At 48.0% G+C, this 27,853-nt stretch overlaps 2 protein-coding genes across 10 annotated transcripts in view; both read left to right on the top strand.

The window, feature by feature from the left end:
• ARNT2 (aryl hydrocarbon receptor nuclear translocator 2) overlaps positions 1-27,853 on the top strand; it is an 83,889-nt gene that overhangs the window by 7,915 nt on the left and 48,121 nt on the right. The window lies entirely within an intron of this gene.
• On the top strand, positions 228-27,660 carry ZFAND6 (zinc finger AN1-type containing 6). Of its 9 annotated transcripts, none has more exons than XM_049783677.1 (8): positions 229-401; positions 10,882-10,981; positions 16,248-16,409; positions 22,097-22,267; positions 23,116-23,221; positions 24,502-24,602; positions 25,111-25,224; positions 26,740-27,660. In XM_049783677.1, the coding sequence occupies exons 4-8, from the start codon at positions 22,114-22,116 to the stop codon at positions 26,886-26,888; spliced, it is 624 nt and encodes a 207-aa protein (XP_049639634.1). In that variant the 5' UTR covers positions 229-401; positions 10,882-10,981; positions 16,248-16,409; positions 22,097-22,113; the 3' UTR covers positions 26,889-27,660. The 9 variants fall into 9 exon arrangements, with proteins under 9 accessions (XP_049639641.1, XP_049639634.1, XP_049639638.1 ...); XM_049783680.1 differs by lacking the exon at positions 229-401 and adding an exon at positions 5,863-5,974; XM_049783682.1 differs by lacking the exon at positions 229-401 and adding an exon at positions 6,495-6,548.

The raw sequence follows: 27,853 nt of genomic DNA, 5'->3' as shown, positions 1-27,853 counted from the left end.
CTCAATGTTCGAGCCACTAGAAGCGCACTCTGACAGCTGCCCCGCCCCGCCCTTACGCCCCGCCCCTACAACGCGCTCTTACGCACCCGCCTACTTCCGGGGTTCTGACCAATGGCCGCGCGCTCCGGGGCTCTGACCCGCCCCCTCCCCGCCCAGGCCCCGCCCGCGGTAATAATTAGGCGGCGGGCGGGCCTGGCGTCACCGGCTCAGCCGGCCAATCCCCGCGCGGCCCCGCGTCACGGCGAACCAACAGCCCGGACCGGAAAGTTGGAGCAACAGCGAGCGAGACGAGGCCGGCGGCGGGGCCGGAGCGAGCGCCCGAAGCGTCGCGGCCTTCTCGGGACGTCCCCACTCTCGGCGGCGGAGGCAGCGCGTCAGGCGGAGCGGCCGGGCCCCGCCAGGTGAGCCCCGCGCGGGCGCCGCCGCCTCCCTCCAGCCTCCCGGAAGCGCGCGGTGGGGGCGGGGCGGGGGTCGCGGGGACCCAGGTTTTGGGGGGCGCGTGTCGGGCCTGGGGGACGAGGCCGGGGATCGGGGGTCTGGGGATGAAGGACCCGGTGCGAGGTCCTGGGGGGTCTTTGGGGGAGGCGATGGAAGTTAGGGGAGAGGGTTTAGGGGGTCTCGGGGGGGGACCCCGGTGGGCGGACGGGTGTCGAAGTTGTGGGGTGCAGATCTGCGAGGGGCTCGGGACTGGGGGGACGAGGCTGAAGGGGTCCTGGGGTGTTGGAGGGCGCAGGATGTTGGGGAGGCCAGGAAGGACCTTTTGCGGGGTCCCTAGGGTTTTTTTGGGGGGGTGATGGAGTTAGGGAGGGGGTCGGGGAGGCCGGGAAAGGGTGATGGGGGTTGCGGGGTGGAGGGTTCCAGACTTCGGGGGTGAGCTTTGGGGTGGGTTTTCCTGGGAGGGCCCCCCCAGTGCTGAGGAACTCCCACACACACCCCCAAATTTGACCCTGGGGGTCCTGGACCCAGACCCGGCTGTGGGAACTGCTGCAGGTGGGAGAGGGAGGCTTATTTTTTATTTTGCAGACTGGAGCTTTGTTTTCCTTTTCAGCTGCTCAGAATCAGTTTGGTGGGCACCCCCACTGCACTCCACCACACCCCACCCTCTTGGGCAGCTCACACATAGGCCCTTAACTGGGCTCTGCAGCTTCTCTCGAGTCCTGGGGGGATAGAATCCTGTACAGACCGTGGGCGAGGACCTCACAGTGAGGTGCTAGGCGGCTGGAGACCACCCTGGAGGGCAGGTGTTCCTTCCAGGGGTCAGGAGAGTTTTTAGGTTTTGCTTCTAGGTGTCCAGAGAAGATCCAAGTCTTAGTTCTGGCTTTTTATAACTTTTGACATCGTGGGAGAAATGATGATGACAGTTTATCTCCTAAGAATTTGAATTTTTTTAAATAAATTTTATTTTATTAAGGTTTCTGGTCCACACCTGGCAGCTCTCAGGGGTTACTTCTGGCTCTGTGCTCAGAAAAATCACTTCTGGGCCCGGAGAGATAGCACAGCGGTGTTTACCTTGCAAGCAGCCAATCCAGGACCTAAGATGGTTGGTTCGAATCCCGGTGTCCCATATGGTCCCCCGTGCCTGCCAGGAGCTATTTCTGAGCAGACAGCCAGGAGTAACCCCTGAGCACCGTCGGGTGTGGCCCAAAAACAAAAACAAAAATCACTCCTGGCTCTGGGGACCCTATGGAATGCCAGGGATCGAACCTAGGTCAGCAGCGTGCAAGACAAATGCCCTACCCGCAGTGCTATCACTCTGGCCCCCTGAATTTTTTTTTATTTTAATCTCAATATAATAAGAAGTCTGATGATATTTGCACTTCCTCCCCTCCCCTCCCCTGAGAAACTAGTAAATAGAGGAGGATGAGATGTGTCACTTGCAAGTGGGTAAGTAGCCAGATCACTGTTTTGATAGGGCAGTTCCCCCTGCATGATAAAAACAAAAAGAAACCAAGAAGAAATCTCCTGTTTTGGGGTTCAGGAAGCTAGTCCAGGGCACCATTCATTTATTGCTTTAAGGGGCTGAGGCCCAAGTGGTCCCTGGCACCCTAGACCCTAGTACTTACTGGCTGTCTAGTTGCCCTGGAATTGCTGAGCCCGGTCCAGGACCCCTGACCTTGGGAGCTCTCCATCTCCCCCAAAACAAAACCTCCTTCTTGTTCTTACAACCTCTCAGTTGTAAGACCAGTGTGCTTTTTGTCTTTCAGAAAAAGTAGGTTACAGGGAGTAAGTAGCCATTATTACTATTTTGTTGGGTACAGGACCTGTTTTTCTATTGGATATATACCCTGCTGTTTTAAACATTTGGAAGACAAAGCATCATTTTGTGGGGCTCTTGCCTTTAACACTTTCCCAGGTCCACACCCTCTGCTCTGCTGTGCCCACCTTGTTGTTAGCCCAGTGCTTGGCTGCGTCTGGGTGTTACCTCCCGCCCCTGTAACCCCATTCTGGCTGCTCCTGTGCAGAACCATCACTTCAGTTGTGTGAATTAGGTAATTTTCTTCCCAGACTCAGAGCCCTCCATCGACCTTAAAATTCACAGAGTAAAATTCAGACATTTTCTCTATGATATTTATACCTTAGTTAGGCCAGCAGTCCCCCAGTGGAAAAACAGGGGGAGCTATAACTAGTTGAAAAAGTTTTAGTATTTGTTCTTTCACCAAAAACAAAAAAACAATAAACCCTCAGTAAAAAAATTTTTTTTTTGTTTTAATCTTTTTGTTTTTGGACCACACCCAGTAATAGTCAGGGTTTACTCCTGGCTCTGCACTCAGGAATTACTCCTGGCGGTGCTCTGGGAACCATATGGAATGACAGGATTGGATCTGGGTCTTGTGCAAGGCAAACACCCTACCCACTCACTGTGCTATGGCTTCAGCCCCTCAGGGGAAATTTTATTTAACTCCATAATACTTATGATTTTAGCAAGGATTTAGTGTAAGAAATCTTGGGCTGGTTTTGTTGAGGTGTTCCTGAGGCTGCTATATGCACTGCCCTAGCTGGTATGGTCTTGTACAGACAGACAGATATCCATCTGGACCCCTGCCCTGCAGCTGTGTGTGTTTGTGAGCTGTCCCTTCCCGTTCTCTGAGAGTTCCCCTCAGAGACCTGCCTGCCACTAACCTCCCTTCAGGTCCACACAGCCCCCTTCCTCCTGTGTAGAAGCTGCTGGAAGGAATAAGTGGGTTCCTTTGTGTAGCAACCCCTGCTGGTGTGTCAACTGCCTAAGGGCACCTGAGTGGGAAAAAGAGCTTGGAAAGGGCCTATCCTATTGCATCCTGGCCAAGTACTTGAACCTATATGCTGGCATGTAATTGGTTTATGTTGCCCTTTATTTAAGCTTTATAAAGAAAGATCCTCTTAAGAGCAAACTCTGTTTCTGCTCTACAAGTCCTTCCGCCTTTCAGTTGGTGAACCAAAACCTCGCCCAGTGTTTCCTTGTTTAGGGTTTGTCTAAGAGTGTAGAGACCTTGATGTTGGAGAAGGAAAAAACTTTTTGGCTAATAGTACAAAATAAAGTTCAATATTTGATGATGTTGCAGGGCCACACTTGGTGATGCTCGGGGCTTACTCCTGGCTTTATATTTAGGGATCTCTCCTTGTGCGCTGGTGACCATATGAAGTTCAGAGGATGAATCCCAGTCCCCGTTGTATAAGGCAAGCAAGCGCTGAGTATAAGTTTTAAGCTTCATGGTGCTTTTCAAGTATCTTCGGGGAAATTCTCTAGCTTCTCCTAGTCTGTGTGAATAGATTTAAAATAATGGCACATTGATTTTGTTTGTAGTTTATTTTTTTCTCACAATGCCTTGCAAACAGCTTCAAGCTCTTCTCTATCTTCCAACTATTTTAGTACTGTCCTCACATTTGTGTAGAAAATGTGGAACTTTGATCCTGAGTGTTGAGATAAAGAGAGAACTGGAGCAGGACAACGAAGGGAAGCATCAAGGGGACAAAGGCTTGTTTTATGAGAAATTGACAAATGGGTTTGCATTGCCCTCAGGGAGTGCAGAAACAGGTCTGCCCCCCCTTTTCAAAAGACTGACCCTTTCTAAGGGCAGACCTTTCACATCTCTGTCTTCCTGTTCTATTTGATTTCTGTGATCCTATAGTTAAATCTGTCATAAAGTACATACTCAAGAAATGCCCTTTAGTATTTTCTTTGTTATTTTGAACTCAGTTTGCAGTTTTCCCTACTGAGGATGTTGTCGATCTCTTTGGCTTCTTTTGTGACTTCCTTGGGGTCAGTCCTCTGCCAACTGTGCTCACTCCTTTTGGTCCTGCCACAGGTCACAGCCTGTGTGATTTGTCTTTTCCTCAGGCTGTGCTTACTAATCTAGTAGCAACCAGCCACCTGTGGCTCTTTAAAGTGATCCTGATGGAACAACATGACAATCTCAGTGACTACACCGCCTCTGAGGGCATCTGAGGTGTGGTCTAGCCACCCGTGACTGGTGGCTGTCACATCTGGCAACAGAGATAGTCTTCTGCAGTGACGCAACTGAATGCCAATTTATAAGTAACGATGTACACATAGCTGCTGTGTTTCATGTAAGCAACACATCTGGCTGGTGAAATGTGGCAGGGATGAATTGAGATGTGAGAGAAGAATGTAACATGAACTTGATTTCTTGCACAAAAAAAATACTGGTGTGAAAAGTTGGAAGTATATGTCTTGTGACAAATGAAATGTTGTATTGTTCGTTTAGCTGCTTAGGGGTTTGCCCCAGAACAATGACAGTGAAATGTGGCTCTTATATTTTTTTCCTTGCTCTATCCCCTCATAATTATTTTTGTCGCACAGCATTATGCACTATGCCCTAGGTTACATTGGCGGGCCAAGTCACACCATTTGAAGTGCTCAAAGATTTGAGGCGTCAAATTACTTAGAATGGGATCCTCAGAGAATATTCCCTATGCAACTTTGCTTTTCAAAATAGTTAGGGTTTTATTTTGGTGATAATCAGAAATAAAAAATAGGGGGCAGGAAAGAGAGATACAGTGGGCAGGGTGTTTGCTTGTACACAACCAACCAGGGTTCAGTCCCCTGAACACTTTGACGACCAAATCAAACAACAGCAAAACACTGCTGCTTCAGGATTTAGTCCCCATTCAGTGTAGCTGTAATTATGCCATTTTTCAATTTACAGGAAACTTCTCTTGTAGTCAAACACGTTTCTTGGCTTTGTGACCTAATATACATACATTTTCTTCCCTTTTTTTTTTTTCCTAAAGAACTGACCATTACATTTCCAGAGTTTTGACAACTTTGGTTAACAGACCACAGAAAGCCATTTCTTTAGGCTCCAGTTTGAAACCAATACCAAACTGCTGGCCTCGATTCAGTCAGGGAGTTATTTTCTTAGGGGAAACAGGCTTGCAACATTTTTAACTTCGTAAATTCATGATTAGCTATCTAAGATTTGGGGGCCACTCCTAACAGTGATCAGGGCTTACTCCTGGCTCTGTGCCCAGGGGTCCCCTCACATCATCTAGGGCTCTTGGGGAGCCCTAGACCGAGTATGAATCAACCCGTACACCCTCCCCAAATCAGGTTGGCCCTGTGCAAGGCGAACACACACCCTGTACTCTGTCGTCTGTCTCCTGGCTCCTGAGAGTCATAATTTTGGAAACAATTTTAAATTTGCTGAAAGTATGAAGAAAGCAGAGACTCTCTTGCTGGAACTTAGACTACAGTGTTCTTCTAAATCGGTGCAAACATTGGTCAGAGGTGAAAATGAGACTCGACCGACGGCAGCCGGAAGGGTCGTCCCGGCGGTGGCGATGGTTCCTGGCGACGTGGTGCGGGGCGGGGGCCCGAGGTCGGCGGCAGGTTGCGTTCCAGGGAGGTTGGCGCGCGGGGGAACCCGGACCGACCCCGGCCCCGGCCCCGGCCCAGGCAAACAAACTGACGTCTTTTTTGCAAGGGGCAGTCACCTTGGCGGAGCAGGCCGCGGGACGCGGGCCCGGAGAGTCTACGGTGCGTGTGTTTTTCTGCACTTCTTGGTCCCCGGGACTGGACGCTTGCGGGGCAATCAGAGCTGCGGGGCACGCTCTGGAGCTCGGGGCCTCCTGGCAAATTCAGCCTTTGGGGGCTGGAAGTAAGACTAGGGGGGACCAGTATAGTAGCCGAGCTGCATGCAGGTGGGGAGTTCTGTCCAGCCGGGCCCCGCTGCCCTGCAAGCAGGAGCACTGCGCGCGGCGACCGGCGCTCCCTGTACCCCGCTGCTCCCCACCTGGGGGGGTTGGGGTGGGAAAAACTGACGCGCCGCTGCCCCTTTAAGAGAAACCAGCTTCTCGGGGGAGGAGGGGGAGGAGGCGGCGCGAGTCAACCTAACCTGCTAGCAGGAAAAGTTCTTGAAAAGAATGGATGGCCGCGGCGCCCAATGGCGGAACGGGACCGGCCTGGAGGGGCGGGGCCTGGGGGCGTCCCCGCCAATGGGAGCGCCGGGGGAGGGACCCGCGCCGCGGTTCGCGTTGGGTTGCGCCGCGCCGGAGGGCCGCTCGCAGTGAAGTTGCTGCGCGGAGCGGCGAGCGGAGCCCGGCGGAGTTGGGTGGGTCGGAGGTGGGTTCGGCCCCCCGCGAGGCCTCCGACCCCTCGGTCCCGGGTCCGGCCCGCAGGGGGCGTGGGTTCGGCCCGGCGCCGGCGGGCGCTGGGGGTGGGGGTGTCCCCGCCGAACTCTCCCTCCCCGTCGGGCCGGGAGCGGAACAAAGGCTGGTTCGGACAGGAAACGGGCTGGGACCCGGCGGGGCGCCCGCGCGCGGTTCCGAGGCGGTTTGGGGGTGCTCGGGGCGCGGGGCCCTGCGCCCTTCGGCCCCCCTGGTCGTTGTGTCCGGGTGGGCCCGGCACTCCGCACCCCCACCCCCAAGTTGGCCTGGAGGCGCCTTGGCCGGCGGACGGTCTCTGTCCGTCTGTCCGTCCGACCCGTAATTCGGGGCTCGGGGTCCTTTGCTCCCCGGACCCTCGGAGAGTGGGGCGTGTCGAGAGACTGACCCCTGACACTCCTGGACCCTTACCCGGAGCCCCCATTCCGGGCCTGAGCCCTGCTGGGACCCTCCAACTCTGGGCACAATCCTCACCCCCAATTCTCGGGCTCAGAGCTGACCCCACTCGGTCCGGATCCAGCCCTCTCGGTCCTCCCACCCGTGTGACTCTTCATTTTATTTTTTCTCTGGTCCCCCACCTGATGCCCCCCACGACCCTACACAGCACCCCTGGGACTACCCCAGCCTAAAGGCCCTCCTCCAGGTCTTCAAACCCCGGTACCCAACACTTGTTGGTTGTTGCTCCAGGAACTAATTTCGAATTTTATTGTTTTCATGATGTAGATGCACGTTAGATGTGTTTTCTGGACGTGGAAATTGCCCGCTGAAGGAAGCAGTGGCAGCTCCAGTGGGGGTATTTTGTTGAGATATTTACTGTTGACCTGCCCGAGTGCTGATTTCCTTAACCTGTCTTTGTTGGGAGCTGCTTCTGTGAAGAAGCGCTCTCTTTTCTTCTGTGCACCCTGGCAGAACCATACTTAGGTGATTTTAGAGCTTTGCCACAGAAGCAGTTAGTGTGTGTAGTTTTCAGAATTCCACAGGTCTTCGTAAAAGGTAAGGAGGGGACTCCACATGATGGTGCTGAGTGCGTTTCTGGAGGGTCTTTTTCAAAGCACTTTTGACATGAAGTCAATTCTGAACATTTTTCCAACTTGTCTCTGAAATGCAACAGGCCTTCTACTGCTTACCACCCCTAGAATGGTAAGCTTGTTTGTTGATGAGTGTTCAGCATACATTTTAAAAGTCATAAAGCAAATTTCTAGAGACTTAAAAAGACTAATACATCTTATAAACGGGAAGCCATAGGTCATGGGTTAAACTATAACTCCCTGTTGCAACCCATGGTCGAACATGTACAAACCTGAACTAACTGTTGTTCATTTTGCAATTTGAGTAATTTCGCTTTGTTTCTGTAAACTTTGTGTCCCCTTCACTGACCACTTAGAATGTCTAACTTTCAGACTGATGTTGGTCTCTGGGTCACTGGTTTACTGCCGGGAAAAGCACGTTTCTGCTCTTTTTCTTCCCTTCTGTTCGTTGTCCAAATGCCTGGTGATGGTGCTTGCACTCTGAGTGGTACTTGCGGGTGCTGTTTTGGGAAGATTGAGGCTGTCATGTCCACCAGCCCTTTTGTTGTGTTTTCTCTCACATAGTTGGTTGCAGCACAGCCAGAAATCTCATGGGACACTGGTGAACTCTGCCAGGATCACATTTGGCAAACGGGGTGGGTTGGAGATCAGATTTGAACTCTTTGTAACTTCATGCTTACAGGGTAGGAGCTTGAACCAGACAGACCCATTTTCCTCCCCATTGTTTTCTTTTGCGGGGGCACTGAGCATGCCTAGGGGTTACTCTTGGTTCTGCACGCAGGAATCTTTCCTTGCCATACTCAGGACCATATGGGATGCTGAGGATCAAACCTGAGTTGACCTGTAGAACCAAGTGTTTTACACACACCTCCATGTTGTTAACATCTTTTTTTTTCTTTTTGTTGTTGTTAACATCTTAATTTTATTTGTCCTCACTGAGACATTTGGTGTTTCCAAACTTAATATTTTTTAATATTTGGAATGGAATGGAGACAAATGTAAGATGTATCACTTTTTTTTTAAGATGTATCACTTTTAATTAGTGACATGATTTATTTTTGGACCACAACCAGAGATGCTCAGGACCTTATTCCTGACTCTGCATTCAAAAGTCACTCCTGGTGGGCTTGGAAGGTTATATAGGATACCAGGGATTGAGTCCTGGTCGGCCACATGCAAAACAAGCGCCCTACCCACTGTACTACCTCTTCAGACCCTGAGAGGATTCTTATGAAATATGTTTGTATGCATGTAAAATTTTTAGGCGTGTCAGAATTTACACAGTAAATGCTTTATCCAAGATAAAACAACTGTTTGAATCCTCTCATAAGCTGTCTCTCCAGGCTTGCTGTCAGAATTCTTTTAAACTGTCTTTGTTCTTTGTAATTGGGAACCCCAGTTTTATAATGATTTTCCTGTTTGGTTTCTTTATAATAAAGTAGATAAGGATTTATTTAGAGTTCACTTTTTTTGTTTATAACTTAGAAAGTTTTGTTTTGTTTTTGGGCCACACTGACTGTGCTGTCTTTGCACTAAGGAATTACTCCTGGTTGGCTCGAGGGACCTTATAGGATGTCAGAGATTGAACCTGGACCTGCCACAGGCAAAGCAGTAGCCCTCCCTGCTGTGCTATTGCTCCTGCCCTAGATACTTCTGTCTTTATTTTGTCACAACTGTATCAGCACCCTTGGTACTCCCCCTGCCTCTCACTCCTCCCTTCCCTCCAGGTTTTTGTCAGTATTTGATTTCCCAGTAAAATATAATAGCACTATTTACTCCTCCTTTCTTACTCGGATTTCAGTAATAGTGTCTGGGCTTCCTCCTACTTGTGACCTTTGTCCTTTGCAAACACTTCCTCTTTGCAACTATTAAATTTGGGAATGTTCTAGGCCTACTCTTACCATTCTTCTATACACCAGGTAATCTGCAGCCTCTTTCTTGGATTAACCTAGAGAGATAAATGGTTCCAAGATATGGAATTTTGAATTCAGACATTTTTAATGTGTGCAAGAATGGGGTGGATGGGTCCGCACCCTGCAGTGCTCAGGGGCTTTTTCTGACTCAGCCTTAGGGATGGCCTGCAGCAGTGCTCAGGGGACCATATGCAATGCTGGGGAGTGAGCCTGGGGCAGAGGCGTGCCAGACTGGAGTCTGATGTCCTGGTCTGTGTCTTCAGCACAGAGACTCAGGCTTTGCCCACTTTCATCACTCAGGCTTTGCCCACTTTCATCCCACTTCTGTGTTATCACTCCTGTGTTACACCCAGCTGCTGCCTGTCCTCCCAACGGTATCCGCAAATGGCCTTCCTACAACATTTTGTGGCCCATTTTGTTTTGTTTTAGTTGTTTGGGTTACACCCCCCAATGTTCAAGGTTTACTACTGACTTTGCACTCAAGGATCACCCCAACTTTGCCTCCTGCGGCCCCCAGGTAAATTGAGTTTGAGACCCCTGCTTCTTTCCTATCACAGCAATTGGCTGCCGCTGCCGCTGGACGAGTCTGAATGTTCACATTTTTTCTTTTTTGGGGAGGGGGGGGCACACCGAGTGATGCTCAGGGATAATTACTTCTGACTCTAGGAGGACAGACATTTTATGCTGAACAGAATTCTGCAGGTTAAGTGGCTTTTTTAAGTAGTGGAACATGAACCGAGTGTGGACAGAAAGGGGGAGAAATACTTTGTGCTTTGCCTGTCATCTCTGGAGCTAACTTCTTAAACACCAAAAGCGGAAGGGCATTGAGCGTTGTTCACGACCCTAGAATGGAAGTGGCAAGATAATTGGACCCCAGAGTTAGTCTCGTTTTGGCCACAGCTGTGGATTTCTCCATTATCGTAATCCCAAGAGGTCTGATTAGTTCATAGTTTACATTTGCTTCGTCAGAAATCATCATTGTATGAGTGGTTGGCTTTGAAGCTTCTGATGGTAAAAGTCCTCAGTCTTTGCACTTTGGAAGTTTTCTGGAATTCCAGGGCAGAGTGGGCAGGCGGGAAGTTTGCAGACCCACAGACATTTTGTCAGGGTGCGCTGAACCTCTGACCTGTGGAGAGACAGCAGGGGGAGCCTGGGGCAAGCCTGGAGTCAGTCCCAGCCTTCCTGGGAAACAAGGACCATGGGGTTCTGCTGTTCATGCAGGAGGGCATCCATCTCCTGTGGTGGGCTTGAACCCTCCAAAACCGGTCAGGTAGAGAGAGGGAAGCCGGGGTGCTTTTCTCTTCAGGCCAGTTACTCTTTCTCTCTTTTCTCCCTACCAGCTGCCACCGCTCTTCCACTGTTCAGGTCTGGACGAGCCTTAGTTGCACTGCACTTGGCCCCGAGTGACACTTCACCTTGTGGCACCGACACTGGAGTGAGGTGAGGGTGGCTCTCCCCGTGGAATGACAAGCAGAATGACAGCTTGGCTGCAGCGAAGAGCCAGCGTGTGTCTTCAGGACGCAGACTCATGTGGTGTACCCAGCGGCCATGTGGCTGGGGCTGTCCGGTGCAGGGATATTCAGGGATTTGTGTGCAGCATCTGAGCTGTGAGTGCTTCCAGAGATGCTGCAGGGAGGCACTCCCGGAAGAAGGGCACCTGTGGCCATGCACTGCTGTGCCAGGAAAATGCTTTTCTGTTGGCTGTTTCAGCTCTTTCATGTGGAACAGGCACTAGTTTGTGGGGAAGGAGCTATCGAAATTTTACCCAGGTTTCTGTCATTTTTGGACAACTTCTGGGTGTGTGTAGCGCTTTGCCTCACAGGTGTGGTCCCTTTCCTTTCATTTGTTACTGAGATGGGGCTTCCATGCCTTTATTATTGTCTTCCTTTTGCTCATTTAGTCTCTCACTTTGGTCATAAATGGATTGTTCTTGGGTCCTGGATATAGTTATATTTTCTTGAAAGATTGTTTTATTGTTTTTGGTTTTGGGGCTGCATCCAGGGGTGTTTTGGTATTTCTCTTGACTCTGCATTCAAGAATCACTCCTGGGGGACTGAAGCAATAGTACACAGCAGGTGGGGCCGGGAAGGTGGCGCTACAGGTTAGGTGTCTGCCTTGCAAGCGGATGGACCTCGGTTCAATCCCCCGGTGTCCCATATGGTCCCCCCAAGCTAGGGGCGATTTCTGAGCGCATAGCCAGGAGTAACTCCTGAGCTTCAAACGGGTGTGGCCCAAAAACCAAAAAAAAAAAAAGAAAAAAAAATAGTACACAGCAGGTAAGGTGTTTGCCTTGCATGTGGTCAACCCAGGTTCAATCCCCGACATCTCATGTGATCCCCCAAGCCTGCCAGGAGCGATTTCTGAGTGCAGAGCCAGGAGTAACCCCTGAGTGTTGTTGCGGATGTGGCCCCCCCAAAAAAAAAATCACTCTTGGAAGGTTCAGGGAACCCTATGGGATACCGGGGATCAAACCTGAGAGCTGCTTTCATGACAAATGCTCTCCTGCTGTGCTACCTCTCCAGTCCTGTCTTGCTATTTCTTAAATCTCCTTTCTGCATAGCTGTGGGAGAAATTTGATTCTTTGACATTGGAAGTCCCCTGTTCTTTTTTCTATTAAATTAATGTCTCCCTAGCAGTTCAGAGTAAAGCAGAGAATGTGGATCATTAACCCAGAGTAGACGACTGTGAGTTCAAGGAATACCATCCTGATAATTCCTCCTGCCTGTTTTCACTTCCAGCTCCCCAAAGTTTTTGGTTTTCGGGCCACACCCATTTGATGCTCAGGGGTTACTCCTGGCTAAGTGCTCAGAAATTGCCCCTGGCTTGGGGGGACCATATGGGACGCGGTCACGAACTGCGGTCGTGATCTTTCCTTGGCTAGCGCTTGCAAGGCAGACACCGTACCTCTAGCGCCACCTCACCGGCCCCATACTCTCAATTTTTTTTTCTTTCTTTTTTTTTGGCTCTCGATTTTCTGCCCTGAAACATAAGTAGAAAATATCTTTGACTATACTTTATTTTTCATATTCATTAATAAAAATGTGGACCAACCAAACACTTGTTTCCTAACAGCCACCTTAGTAAATACTAATTCGGTAAGTACAGTGTACCCTGGGTACTGTACTAAGTACTTTTGTCTTACCTTACCAACACAAAGCTTTTGCTGAAACTCTAGTGGGGGAAACCATTGCTTCAGTTAACTTTTGGGTGAGGGGCATCCCTTGGCCAAATTCTAGAATGAATAACTTCAGTTATTCTGAAGTTACTACTTTTGCAGTAGTTTGAAATCATTTTCTTTCAGCTGTAAATATGTACTTCCTATTCTCTATGCTAACAAAATTTCTCAGTATTTATCTAAAAGTAAAGTTTTGCACCTCAGACTCCCAGAGGAGCTGGCTAGCCCATGCTGATCCTAGGGTCCTGCCTCTAGGAAAGTATTCATCGGTAACACCTAGGAATTTGTAGATTTCAGGTGCTGTTAATTTACAGAGCTGAGCAACAGAGGGATTAAGATTCTAGGGCGAGTTAGTACTAATGGCTACTACAGGAGAAGTCTGCCATTTATTTATTTATCTATTTATTGGTTTTTGGGCCACAGCCAGCGGTGCTCAGGGGTTATTCCTGGCTATCTGCTCAGAAATAGCTCCTGGCAGGCATGGGGGACCATATGGGATGCCGGGATTCGAACCAGCTACCTTGGGTCCTGGATTGGATGCTTGCAAGGCAAACACTGTTGTGCTATCTGTCCGGCCCCAAAGTCTGCCTTTTAAACTTGATTCAGCGCTTGACGTTTTGAATCATACCCTGTAGTCTTGGTTCCAACATACCTGACGCCTGCCTTGAGTCCAGACCAATGCTGGGCTGTGCAGGCTTCATGGGGGGTGACTTGATGAGGCATCAATAAGGAGCTCCAGCACCACCTCAATGAGGGAGGTGAGAAGAGTACCCAATTGGGTGCCACTGGACTCCTGTTACCTAGAAGGTTTCTGCAGCTTTTGCGATCACACGTTGAGACAGATAAGAAAGGCTGAGTCACGCCTGCCAAGCACTTCGTCAGGTGTCCCTGACCTAGGCAAGCAAGTTGGCTGGGAGGGTGGTGTGCAGGGCAGGTGCTGGGTGGATGGCACCCCAGTATGTGAGTGTGAATATGCTTCTTCTCTTTCCTAATAAAAGGAGACTTGCAAATGGTGTTCTTCACCATCAGAAGAGGTGAGAACCTACCACGTGTTTCAGGGATATGAGCAGAAACAGCTCTTGCTTATACTTTGTCACTTTTGTTAATGTATTTTTTTCCTTGGTGACCCCTGAGTACCGTTGAGTCCTTGAAGGGATTGTTGTACCAATCAGGAAATCTTAAGCAAGCGCTTATCATCTGGTGAGCTGTTTGTCGATTGTCATAGATTAATCTGATGCTGACTGTCTAATGACCAGAAAGGAGAAATGGGCTCCTTAAAGTGGGTTTCTGGGGGCCGGCGAGGTGGCGCTAGAGGTAAGGTGTCTGCCTTACAAGCGCTAGCCAAGGAAGGACAGCGGTTCGATTCCCCCCCCCCCCCGCGTCCCATATGGTCCCCCCAAGCCAGGAGCAATTTCTGAGCGCTTAGCCAGGAGTAACCCCTGAGCATCAAATGGGTGTGGCCCGAAAAACCCAAAAAAAAAAAGTGGATTTTTGGGATCCGGAGAGATATCATGGAGGTAGGGCGTTTGCCTTGCATGCAGAAGGATGGCGGTTCGAATCCCGGCATCCCATATGGTCCCCGAGCCTGCCAGGAGTGATTTCTGAGTGTAGAGCCAGGAGGAACCCCTGAGCACTGCCGGGTGTGACCCAAAAACCAACAAACTACTTCATTAAAGCTTATTGTCTAATTGAGGCTGGAACTAAAGATGAAAAGACTCAGGGAATTGAATTTCCAGTGGAGTTTAGGGTTGGTTTGTATGAGTGGGCAAATGCTAGTCAAGTGTTAGCCCGTTATAGAAAGCCTCTGTGTGCCTGATCTGCTGTGTGCCAGGGTCTGGAAGGAGAGTGGTGATCAGGACACATTGCCCTTGGGGTTTGTGGGACCACAGTGGAAGGGGTTGGATCTCACTGCCTCACTTGGCCAGAAAAGTCTCTTGCCCACTGCTTTGTTTCTTAGTGATGCTGTTTTGCATCGCGTTTCATTCACATATATTTATCCCACTTGGCAACAGATGGGAGTGACCTGCAAAATGACTGTTATGCAGGATGAACGCAAGGGTTTTACAGGGGGAAAATGGTTTGATGGCTGTTGAGAACTTTTATATCAGTATCAGCTGTGCTTGATCAATTGACAGAGTTTAAATACATTTCCAATTAAGTGATACACGACTGGCCTGTGGATCCTGTGGGTGGTGGCCTCATCGTTTCTCAGACCTATAATGTAGGAACTACAGGAGGAAGCTCCCTCTTACGAACCAGTTGGTGCTTTGTACCTTTGGCCACTCATGGATGGTGTTTCGAGACAGTGACAGTGTCAGTGTCTCACTCACTGGATGAGTTGCTAGACTGATATTGGAGTGTGTGGGAATAAAACCGAAAACCTGGCTCTCTGTTGTGAGGTATTTGGAATTTGTAGATCATCAGGTTTAGAGGCTGATTAAGTATTACTCTGAAATAAGCTCTTAATTTTATTTATTTGTTTATTTATTTATTTATTTTGCTTTTTGGGCCACACCTGGTGACGTTCAGGAGTTATTCCTGGCTATGTGCCCAGACGCTCCTGGCTTGGGGGACCATGTGGGACACCAGGGATTGAACCAAGCTCTGTCCTGCGTCAGCTGCATGCGAGGCAAACTTTCTACCGCTGCACTATCACTCCAGCCCCAACTCTTAATTTTATGGAGAGTTGCAGTCATACCACAACTAGTTCATGTGCTTCCAGTCCTCCCCATAAAAGTGTTTTCTTTTTTGGATTTTGGTTAACACCAAGTTACAGCTTTTGCTTTTGTCTTTTGGGCTACACCTGACCGTACTTAGGGTTTTTTCCTGGCTCTACACTCAAGAATTATTCCCAGTTGTCCCTGGGGGGCCCTATGGGGTGCCAAGAATCAAACTGAGTTGGCCATATGCAAGGCAAGTGCTCTCCCCTCTGTAAGTGAGAATGAGATATGAGTTGATGTTCATTCATTCTCATGGTATTTTTAAATCGTGTTAATAATATAATTAGTAAAACACTATTGTTTTACTTTTTTTTTTTTTTTTTGCTTTTCCAAAACCTCACTGTAGAAATTGAACCCCATATTGTACATATAAGGGGAAGTAGTTATCTAGGAAGTTCGATTATTTTGATTACAAATACTCTTTATTTTCCAGATAGTCCTTCTGAGTCCCAGATCCCCTGTATGAGCCTGAAGTCATCTATCTTGACTACTTGTTTTTAAAAGTTTGATTTTTAGTTGATGTTCTTCAGTTTGTGCTATAAGACAAAGCCTTAACAATTAGCTTAAACTTTAGAAGAATCTCCTTGTTTGCTTACTTTAGTGCAGATGATTATAGAAAGTAGTTTTTGTAAGGAAAAAATTACGGTCAAGTTAGAAATTGTTGTACATTGGTGTCAACGAATGAAATATGTTTGTCTATTCATTTGATTTCCACGACCTTTGCTAGTGAAAACACTCCTAACCTTTTAGATGGTGAAAATGTAGCTGATTTTAACTGTCTCAACTCTGTTTCCTGTTGCATGTGTTACAGGAATGAATCTGGAGTCGGCTGCAATAAAACTCTGAAGGCTTTAAAATGTTTTCTTGCCTAAAACTCAGACTTTTAAGTAGCTGCTTATGAGGATAGGGAAGTCAGGAAGCTAATGTCTGTCTCAAGATTCAGGACAGCTGTTTGCTCTTCAACTTCAACTGTGTGAGTAGACCTCAGCCTGGGAACCCTCCCTAAGGGGCAGAGCAACCTGGGGCCCCCCAAAGGTAGCACGAGACAACATGGTTAGGGTCTGTCTGTGCTTAGCCAGATACTAAGGATTGTGGGGGGGGTTGGTTGTGTGGAGACCAGCACCAAGTATCCCATTAGTGAACGTGCCTCTTTTGCAGAATTATTCTGAAGTATTGGAATCTGCTTGTGATTGTGAAGGAAAAGATTAAGAACTGGAGTGGTAGCACAGCGGTAGGGTATTTGCCTTGCACGTGATTGACCAAGGACGGACGTGGGTTCTATCCCCGGCATCCCATGTAGTCTCCTGAGCCTGCCAGGAGCGATTTCTGAGCGCAGAGCCAGCAATAGCCCCTGAGTGCCACCTAGTGTGGCCCCAAAAACAAAAATAAAAAATTAATAAAAGGAAAAGATTATAATTTAGATAGGTATTTGTTTTAAAGTTTTACTTTTGCCCTTCTACATTTATATTTTGCTGGAATGACCCTCAAATGTATTTGGAGAAGTTGGTGCTAGAAATTAATGCAAAATAGTTCTTGGCACTCCCAATTTAATCTGCAGTTAGTAATTTTAATGGGTTCTTTTTAGTCAGCTTACAGTTTAGAATTGGAACTCTTGTTTCCTAAATGCAGTGGTAAATCTTACAGATTTGCCAATTTCTTTAAAAGTTTTCCCATAAATACCCACTGAAGAAAATTTTTTTTTCTTCCTAAAAGTTCGTTACCTTAAAAAAATGTTAGCTTAATAATTAGGTTGGAGAGGTGGGGAGTTTGATTTGTTTTCCCCCTGCTTTTCCTTGGAAAATTTTTTCTTCAAGGAGAGAGCTTAGGGTTAAGGCACATGTCTTGCACACTGACTTTGTACTACCACATGGTTTCTTGAGCACATCTGGGCACAACCCCCAGAAACCCCCACCCTGATCTCTGCTGGCCTGACCTGAGCAGGCCCCAGTACTGCAGGGCCCAAGCTGCACCACCCCTTTGGAGTTGTATGTTCTCAGCTGAGAGTCATTTTGAGAAGCTCCCAGAGCCTTTACCCCTTTGGAAAAGCCCCACCCTCCCAATTGTTTTCTCTAGGGATTCAGGAGTGCGAATAAAAAGGGACTGTGTCTCCAAGAGAGGAGTTTCCTGTATAATGAGGTGACTGAAAGGTGTGACACTGCCCAGACTGAAGGGTGTGTGTCTGACGGGCTGGTAAGCCTGGACCAGCGCTTTAGGAGGCTGAAGAGCAAGGTTGTGTGTGTGCTTATGCCTGTGTCTCAGGCATGTTGACTGAGGGAGATTGGAACGGACCTGGAGCTCAGTGTAGGAGAGGCCTTACGGATCCCCTAGGAATATGGCAGAGCCCCCAGGGCCCTTGTTTGTGGTGAAGGGAGGCTAGTGGGCCTGTAGCTGAGAGCTGGGAGGAATTCCCAGTTCCATATGCTCCACCCTCTCTCTTCTAGCTCCCAGTTCTAGGGCTTTTCTACTGTTTCATCTTCCAGGAGCTCTGAAGAAGTAGCAGTAAGATCTCGCTGTCTTGAAATAGTAGCTTGCACTCTTTATTTACTTTTCTTGAGTGAGAGAGTGGAACCCACTTCCCAAGGCAGCAGTTGAAGCTGAAGCCAGGACATCTGCAGGGCTGGCCATGGTGCCTACCCCGGGGCCTCATACTGACTGGGGTCCAGCCCCTACTGTGTTTGCCTTGGGGCATCAGTTCCGGTTTGTGTTTGTGAGGGTTGTGGATAGTTTAATCTTCCTCACCATGGCATTAGGTGACCTTTTCCATTGTGTTGCTTTGCTGGGATCACACCGCAGTTTGGGGGCTTGCTAATAGCACTTATAGTGCCAAGATGGAGCTCAGCTCAGCTCATGTGGGACCTTGGAGGGTTGAACTCATGTCATATGCTCGCAGTGCCAGTGCTCTGGATCCCCCAGAGCACTGTTCCCCCAGGGTTCCTGAAAAGCTTGAATTTGCTGCCATGCAGGGTAATTTCTTGGGGGAAAATTGCTAGTGTTACACATTTTCATTTTTCAATCTTGCTGTTGAAAAGGAGCAGATCTGATGGTGTTAAAGTTTGATGACCAGGGGCCAGAGTGATAGCACAGCCATAGGGCGTTTGCCTTGCACGTGGCAGACCTGGGATAGACCCGGGTTTGATCCCCGGCATCCCATATGGTCCCCCAAACCAGCCAGGAGTAATTCCTGAGCACTGCCGGGTGTGGCCCAAAAGAAAACAAAGCAAAGTTTGATGGTCATGCTCAGTGGCCCAAAAGAAAACAAAGCAAAGTTTGATGGTCATGCTCAGCTCGTAATCTGTCACGAGTTAGAGTTTTGATGGGAGTAGACTGTTCTGGGTGCTTCTGAATTCTAGATACAGATACACGGAGAAACTGGAGCACGTGCCAGTGCCAGCAGGGGAACCTCCTTCAGAGCATCATATTGTACTGGTGTCACCAGCAACAATACTGCTTTTCTCTGCCTGGCCTTCTATCTCTGAAGCTTTCACTCCAGCTATAGCTAGTGATATATTTATGTTACAGATCAAATCTGACAAGGAAAATGAGAAAAGAATCATTACTTCATTTAAAAGATGTTTTGTAGGGTTGGAGAAATAGCAAAGTGGTAGTGCGTTTGCTTTGCACACAGAAGGACGGTGGTTCGAATCCCAGCATCTCATATGGTCCCCCAAGCTTGCCAGGAATGATTTCTGAGTGCAGAACCAGGAGTAACAGCCGAGCACCGCCTGGTGTGGCCCAAAAATCTAAAACAAACCAAAAAAAAAATGTCTTGTACAGGTGCGGGTTTGAACCCAGGTTTGATCCTTGACACCACCTGGTCCCCCCAGCTCTGCTTAGAGATAGCACAAGAATGTTGTTGTTGTTGTTGTTTTGGGCTGCACCCGGTGACGCTCAGGGGGTTACTCCTGGCTATTCGCTCAGAAATCGATCTTGACTTGGGGGACCATATGGGACACTGGGAGATCAAACCTCGGTCCGTCCTAGGCTAGTGCCAGCAAGGCAGACGCCTTGCCACTCCGCGCCACTGCTCTGGTTCCAGCACAAGAGTATTTTGTGGAAAATATCTGCATCCCCAATAATTCAGTGAGAGGAAGGGCATTGCTGCCCTTTTTGCAGGTATCTTAAGGAAGGTCTGGTTTGAAGGCTGTACCTGAGCATCAGTACAGTTGGGCACCAGCCTCCAACCTGGCCATGACATAGGACTTAGGAAGGACCCCAGCATTGTACAGTGGTGACTGAAAACACGGGGCCTGTTTTTGTCGAGGAACGAACTGCATGCTGGTTCCTGACTGGTACTGCTCTCCCTCTGGTCACTTGTCTCGGACAGTGTGTTTTCAGAGCTGTGGGTGGGTGGGAAACTAAAGTTGGTGCCCGTGAATTGGGCAGGAGGTGGGAATTCTGAGATGCACAGGCAAGATCCCCAATTCCTGGGTTAAAAGTCAGAACATCTCTGTGATTAAGATGTGGCCATTTAAAGGCAACTGCTGCCTTTACAGTCTACATAAATGCACCGTTGGTACTGAAGTTTGCACTAAGTCCCTCCGTCCCCAGTTGCCTTTTCAAGTCCTTTCACGGACAAACAAACCTGCCTTCCTCCATTGCTCAGCCATTTGGGAGTATCTGGGGTTCAGCCATTTGGGAGTATCTGGGGTAGCAGCTCCTCCTATTCAGAGGGACCCTTCTAGGTTCTCTGGCTCCACACCCACCCACCGTGGAGTGACCTTCCTTTCCCTTGAATCAGGATGAAACTGTTAGTACCTTCTGTCCCCCTGCCCGTGCCAGAGAAGGCCTTGAAGGCCAGAGAAGGGGAGATGGTGCATGCGGTTCCTCCATCTGCTGCAAGTGCCTCTCCCTGCGGTTTTCAAAGGCTTCTCTGTCCTGTTGATTTACTTTCTGAGTGTCTAAAGAATAAGCAAATATTTTGCTTTCATTTGGCAATTTGTATCTTCATCCAAGGGGATTCCAAAGTACAGAAAAGACAAGAGGCCTGAGTTCTCTCGTTCTTGATTCTGATCTTTTTTTTTTTTTTTTTTTTTTTGATGGTCTTTCGGTCCTCATCGGCAGTTCACTGCCCATGTAGCTCACAACATACCTTTTAATTCATCACTGACGTTTTTCTCTGACAGAAAGGACTCTAGGGGCCCGGAGAAATAGCATGGAAGTAGGGCATTTGCCTTGCATGCAGAAGGACAGTGGTTGGAATCCTGACATCCCATATGGTCCCCTGTGCCTGCCAGGAGCAATTTCTGAGTGTAGAGCCAGGAAGAACCCCTGAGCACTTCCAGGAGTGACCCAAAGCAAAAACAAAAACAGAAAGGTCTCTATAAAATACTGTAAAATGATACAGTATCACTTGGGGGGGGAAAGTTTTCCTGTGGAACTTTTATTTTCAGTTTGTGTGTTGAGTTTCCACATATATATATTTATATTATTCTTCATTCTGATTAGACTTTGATGACTCCTGAGGCCTCTGGAACGGGAAGAGGAAGAAATTGTATGTTCTGAGGGCTTTTTTTTTTTTTTACAGCACTTGTTCTGGAGGTGAACTGTTGAATTGCATTCCAAAAAGATTGGACTAATTTCTCTATACTAGCTAGCATTCCACCCATTTTTTTTTCCAGATCCTTTGCCAGCATTGATGATATTGTAAATGCTTTTGAAACAGAATAAATATTAGGTTACCACACAGATTTCCAACAAAAATCTAATGCTTGGGCCCGGAGAGATAGCACAGCGGCGTTTGCCTTGCTAGCAGCCGATCCAACACCAAAGGTGGTTGGTTCGAATCCTGGTGTCCCATATGGTCCCCCGTGCCTGCCAGGAGCTATTTCTGAGCAGACAGCCAGGAGTAATCCCTGAGCATAGCCGGGTGTGGCCCAAAAACCAAAAAAAAAAAAAAAAAAAAAATCTAATGCTGCCACTATGATCAAAATAAAAAAAATATCTAAATGCTTAGAAACTCATAGTATGGGGCCGGAGAGATAGCATGGAGGTAAGGCGTTTCATGCAGAAGGACGGCGGTTCGAATCCCTGCAGCCCATATGGTCCCCTGTGCCTTCCAGGGGCGATTTCTGAGCATAGAGCCAGGAGTAACCCGTGAGCGCTGCCAGTTGTGACCCAAAAAAAAAAAAAAAAAAAAGGAACTCATAGTATGACCTCGAAGACAAAAATGTGTATTTCAGTTACGTGGAGCGTCTGATCTAAACTGGTGGTGTTCTTAGCACTCTTCTAGACAGGTCCTTCAGAGCTAGACCTCCTCCCATTCTTACTCCTCCAGGAACCAGAACAGGCCTGCTTGTGATAGGACTTGAAGCAAGAGAGTCACTGTGTGTGCTTTGATCTTTGTTTTTCTTTCTCAATCCTAGACCTTGAGAGAGAGGCATAAAAGTTACTTGATATCTATTTTGATTTTGGGTTCACCCACACACACCCCCTGCAGTGCTCAGGGATTACTCCTGGCTCTGTGCTCAAGGCTCATTCCTAGCGGGACCTGGGATCACACGGGGTGCTGAAGATTCAGCCCGCATTGGTCTTTTGCAAGGTTGGTTCCTTACCCACTGTCCTGTCTGTCCGCCCGGGGTTTCCTTCATCAGGAGGCACATTTGAATAACAAGGTAGTGGTTTACGATCTGAGCGCCGAGATTCCACTCTGCTTCGTTTCAGGTGTGCAACAGAGGATCATGGCTCAAGAAACTAACCATGGCCAAGTGCCTATGCTTTGTTCTACTGGCTGCGGATTCTACGGGAACCCTCGTACGAACGGCATGTGTTCCGTTTGCTACAAAGAACACCTGCAAAGACAGAATAGTAGTAATGGCAGAATAAGCCCACCTGGTAAGTCGTTGGTTTGGAACAAGCAGAATTCCTAACTCAGCAAACTTGGGTCGTATCTGAAATGTTTTTCTTTTTTTTTGGAAGGATTTTTGGGCACAACCGGCAATGCTCTGGGCTTTCTCTGGATGCTGTGCTAGTGGAGACTAGATGGGGTGTGAGGGATATGTGCAATGCTAACACCCGACCCACTGTACTATCTCTCCAGCCCCTTGCAAATCATTGTTTGTTTTGGGTCACACCTGGTGGTATACTTAGAAGTCACTCCTGGCTGCAGACTGGGGGGGGGGGGGGAACCGTATGGGATGTGAGGAATTGAACCCTTTTCAACTGTCTACAAGGCAAACACCCTTTGTGCTATCATTCTGGCTCTGCACATCCTTTTTATTTTGGTTTGTTTGGTTTTTGGGTCACACCTGGCAGCACTCAGGAGTTGCTCCTGGAAGGCTCTGGGAACCATATGGGGTGGCAGGATTCGAACCAACATTCATCCTGGGTCAGCTGCATGCAAGGCGAATGCCTTACCACTGTGCTATCTCTCCAGTCTTCTGCAAATCATTTTTAAAGTAAATTAGTATGTACATTTGTGTCATACAAAGAAAAGGGAAAAAACAGTGGGACAGAGCTGAGTGCAAGTATTAATTCCAGTCTTCTTGGCTAAAATTAACATTTTTTTGTGGGGAGGCATGGGAAACACCTGGGGAAATGGAAGTGAGCGATGATGCACTGGCCCATTACATTATAGACAAGACCTTGCCCGCAGCACTGTGGCCTGTGGCAACCTGTGGTCTTGTTTGGCGAGGAGGGGCTGCCCAGGGCAGAGTTGCTCATGGTGTGTGGTTCCGTTGCAGCCTCTGTAAGCAGCTTGTCAGACACTCTGCCAGGCCCGTGCTCGGACGGTGGGGTTGCAGCTGCTCAGTCAGCCTTAGACTCCACGTCTCCATCTATGCAGCCCAGGTAAGGAGCCCAGGTAAATAACCCCTAGGATGGGGAGTTTCAAGGCCCTCCATTTAGGCTATCAGGCACGGCCCAGCGTCTGGCTCTCTGAGGAAAGACATTTTCATGGGTTTTTGCGTTGGTATGGGAGTAGGTTGGTAGTTTACTCTTCAGACACTCATCATGCTGTTCCTGCATGTGGCACCTCATAGAGCCTCTCCTCGGTCCCTTGCCAGTTGTATTCAGTCGTTGGTTTATTCAAGGAGTATCTCTCAGGGCTGTCCAGCTTCTTTGTCTGTCCTGAAGTGGGCTGTCCCATCTCCAGGAGATGCTGGAATGATGGGAGGAAAGCACGGTAGAAGCCTTTGCTGGAGTTAGGGGATGGGCAGCTGTGTTTTTAGTTCATACCCGTTGTTGCTTAGGGGGCTTCTCCTGGCTCTGCTCGGGCGTCACTCCCCTTAGTGCTGGACCCTGAGAGTTGAGCTGTCTTGCTGGCCCTGGGGAATGTTTTTCATGTGCTAACCTAGAGAAGGTGCAGTTCCACGTGTGGTTTTTCCTAGAAAGCATGTAGTTGCTGAATGAGCTGGGGAAGTTCCAGCTTCACTTCGTGATGTTGGACTCAGATTTATCTGTCTTGCACTATGTATTTTCTTTCTGATGTTTCCCATGAGATTTAAAGTCACAACACAAGAAACATAGAATTGTATTTTTATTCTGTGATTGGAGAGCAGATCCTAGGTCTCCCAGTCAGATGGAAGATTCCTGTCTGCTCTGTGAGATTTTGTGTGTCTCTGCTTTTTTTTTGGTTTTTGGGTCACACCCAGTAGCGCTCAGGGGTCACTCCTGGCTCCATGCTCAGAAATCACTCCTGGCAGGCTTGGGGCTTGGAGGACCATATGGGATGCCAGGATTCGAACCACCATTCTCCTGTCCTACCTAAATGCTATCTCTCCCGCCCAGATTAGAAACATTTTAAGTTAAAATAATGTGCCTCTTTTCATTCTTTTCCTCACCATCTCTTAGATCCATTGAACTCTACTCTTTTTCTTTCTTTTTTTTTTTTTTTGTTTTTGTTTTTGGCCCACACCCTGTGACACTCAGGGGTTACTCCTGGCTATGCGCTCAGAAGTTACTCCTGGTTTGGGGGACCGTATGGGATACTAGGGGACCGAACCTTGGTCTGCCCTAGATTAGCTCGTGCAAGGCAAATGCCCTACTGCTTTGGAACCCCGAACTTTACTCTTAAGTCACTTAATGTATCCCCGTCCTCTTCTAAGGTCCATGTGCTCTTGCTTTTCTAGCCCCGTGTCCAGTCAGTCACTTTTATCAGAATCTGTAGCCTCTTCCCAAGTGGACAGCACATCTGTGGACAAAGCAGTGCCTGAAGCAGAAGACCTGCAAGGTGAGCCTCGAGTCACCTCCCCTTGTGGTTGGTGCTGTTCTGGCTGTGCACACGTATGGGGATGATGTGCCTGGACATCAGTGCTCTTTCCCTTAGTGGCACAGTGAGTGCCCTTTCTCACTTAGAGTCAAAAGTTGTCAGCACACACATGGACTCTGTAAAGTCGTTTACTTTGAGAAATAGAATCCCACTCGAACCCTTGACTATTGTGGGGAAGGCTGGTTTTTGGAGTATTTCCTTTCCCAGCAAAATGGAACTGCTGGTCTCAGAGCACTGTGCTTTGTTTGACCCAGGGGTGGTGTGTGTGTGAATGTGTGTACATTGGCACACATGAGCCTGTCCCATTAACTCACTTGCTTCTTCATCTGAGCGACTGCTGGGCCAGAAGTCAGTACTTCTCTCTGTTAGTCTCTGTGTCCATGGGGTGGGAGGCCTGAGGTGCAGCCATTCACCCCACAGCTAGCAAAACCTCACTGAGGATGTTTTGTCACTCTCCTCTTTCTGTCAGCTTCAGTATCAGATATAGCACAGCAGCCATCTGAGGAACAAAGCAAGTCTCTTGAAAAGCCAAAACAAAAAAAGAATCGCTGTTTCATGTGCAGGAAGAAAGTGGGACTGACTGGTAAGAGCTGAACCAAAGGGATTAAGTAAGGTTGGGCTTTAGGAATAACCTAGGACTTCCCTCAGGTTATTTTGTTCCTGCCACATGCATTATTTGCATTACATCTGATTTTTCTTTTTTTTTTTTTTTTTTTTTTTTTTTTGGGTCAGACCCGGCAGCACTAGAGTTACTCCTGGCTCTATGCTCAGAAACCGCCCCTGACAGGCACAGGGGACCATATGGGATGCCAGGATTTGAACCACCATCCTTCTGCATGAAAGGCAAATGCCTTTACCTCCATGCCATCTCTCTGGCCCCCCTTGAATTTTCTTAAAAGAATTAAAAATAGGGGCCTGATAGGTAGCACAACGGTAGAGTATTGTGTAAGGTAGGGAGTTTGCCTTGCACACAGCTGATCCATATGGTCTCCTGAGCCTGCCAGGAGTAACTGCTGAGCGCTGCCAGGTGTGACCCCAAAAACCAAAAAAAAAGAAAAAAGAAATAAAAGTAACCTTAATATGATGTACCCAGAAATGAAATGAATAGCTTTAAATTTTTTATTGCTATTATTTTTCATTTCACCTGGTATTAAGAGTGTCAATACAAGTCTGATGACTTTGCTGGGCTCTTCAGGTTGGGGACCTGTCCTGTCCTCAGCAGCCTGCACTTGAACGTAAGCACGAGCTTCGTCCTTGGGAAGCATTACGCACTTTGAATAAACAGGGCGGATGTGGACTGTGACGAGGGTTCAAGGCTTCGAAAGTTCAACCTACTGCTAGCCTACAGTGAGAATCCTCTCAGGTGCTGCTGCTAGTGGGATAAGGGAGACAGGAGCCACTCAGACCCCTATTTCTGTGTCCAGCAGACAGAGTGGGCTCCTGGCAGTGAAATGTGCTCAGGGCTTCAGCTCAGCAGAGTAGAGACTTACCCGGAGAAACTTCATGAGGGTGGATGGGCTATAACTGCATCAGTGCTTCCCGGCAGAAGGAAGAGCACAAGCAGAAGCTCAGAGGAAGGTGGCAAGCTGGCTAGCTGTTGGTGCCACATCACCAATCAGTGTGGGCATCTGACAGTGGCACTGGGGGTAGATGCTGAGTTGCTCACCTGGCCTGGTATTACTGCCAAGAGGCTCCTAGTGCCCCTTACAGCATGCTGAGTTTCCTGCATGAGAAATCGGACCTGGGAGATGAGAGGAAAGGTAGATGGGTCTAGCTGAGGGTTGGGTCAGAGAGAAATGGAAATGAGAAAGGTCTGAGCAAAGCTTTGTGACCGATGAAGCGACTTCTAAGGAGGTAAAGAGCCCCCGAAGTTCTGTTTAGTATCAGTCAGTCTGTGCGCCGACTCAGCCCCCAGACTCTGTGATCTAAACAGAATGATTTTGCTCCTGACCTCCTGTTGCATCCAGGAGGATGCAGGCAGGAGTGGAAGAGACTCCCAACCTGTAGCCCTGAGTGCAGGCTCGCTCTCACACTAGTTATATTAGAACCTACTGTTGAGGCCTCCATTTGACTCACTATGCCTGACGATCCTTTTCAGGGTTTGAGTGCCGGTGTGGGAATGTCTACTGCGGGGTACACCGCTACTCAGATGTACACAATTGCTCTTACAATTACAAAGCTGATGCTGCTGAGAAAATCAGAAAAGAAAATCCAGTAGTGGTTGGTGAAAAGATCCAGAAGATTTGAACTCCTGCTGGAATACAAAATTCTTTGACCATCTGCAAACTAAAAATTGACTTGGTTTTTTTTCCTAGTCCTTGGGATGTAGAGCAATGTATCTTGCATAGATCTTTTCAATCATGCATGTCATCAGAAGAATAGATTTTTGTTTTTGTTTTGAAAATGACTCTGAACATTTATTTTCATTGCAGTTTCTGTGGCTGAAAGACTTTAAGTAAACTTTATAAGTATTATCTTTTTGAGATCATTTTAATTTTAGTTGAGTGCAGAGGGCTTTTATAACAAACATGGAGAAATTTTGGAGGGCTGTGATTTTTTTCCAGTATTAAACATGCATGCGTTAATCTTGCAGTTAATTTTCTCATTTGTATGTATATATAGCTTTTCTCTGCAGCACGATATCTTTTGAGAATGCCCTCTGGGGCACTAGCATCAGTAACTGAATGTATCTTAATCATTATGGCTGCTTTTTGTTTTGTTTCGTTTTGTTTTGTTTTACATTAACAAAGGTTATACATATGTTAGCATAGAGTTTCTTTGCACCCACTATTTATGTCTGAATCATTTGTCACAGGAGGATGCGTGCTGATGAGATTCTAAGTTTGTGTGTTTTCATTTGTTTGAGCTAGGGAAGGAAAGCTGTGTGCATTCACTGCTGATCACATGTTGCTTTCATAGATGTCCCTGGTTTGTGTGTACAATATGAAGAATGATCTGAAGTAATTGTGCTGTATTTATGTTTATCCACAGTCTTTGATTAAATAAAAGGAAAACAGCAGTGCTTCCCCGTGTGGTGTTTTCTTGGTCGGTAGTTTCTGGGAACTACTTTGTACTAAAAATTTGATACAGCCTTGGACCAGAACTTTGCCTCTCACACACACAAAAAAAGGCAAAACAAAAAGGGGCCGGAGAGATAGCATGGAGGTAAGGCGTTTCAACTGCCTCCCTTGGCTGATGGCCCCATTTTTGAA

The sequence above is a fragment of the Suncus etruscus genome, chromosome 11, assembly GCF_024139225.1.
Source record: "Suncus etruscus isolate mSunEtr1 chromosome 11, mSunEtr1.pri.cur, whole genome shotgun sequence".
NCBI classification, from domain to species: domain Eukaryota; kingdom Metazoa; phylum Chordata; class Mammalia; order Eulipotyphla; family Soricidae; genus Suncus; species Suncus etruscus.
Note: the sequence above shows the minus strand (reverse complement) of the source record. Positions and strands in the feature narration are given on the sequence as shown.

Excerpts from the sequence above, each read along its gene's own strand:
- ZFAND6 (XM_049783684.1), top strand. The coding sequence starts at position 22,114 with ATGGCTCAAGAAACTAACCATGGCCAAGTGCCTATGCTTTGTTCTACT. Across the intron at positions 22,268-23,115 it reads TGGCAGAATAAGCCCACCTG|CCTCTGTAAGCAGCTTGTCA; the intron begins GTAAGTCGTTGG and ends GTTCCGTTGCAG. Across the intron at positions 24,603-25,110 it reads TGAAGCAGAAGACCTGCAAG|CTTCAGTATCAGATATAGCA; the intron begins GTGAGCCTCGAG and ends TCTTTCTGTCAG.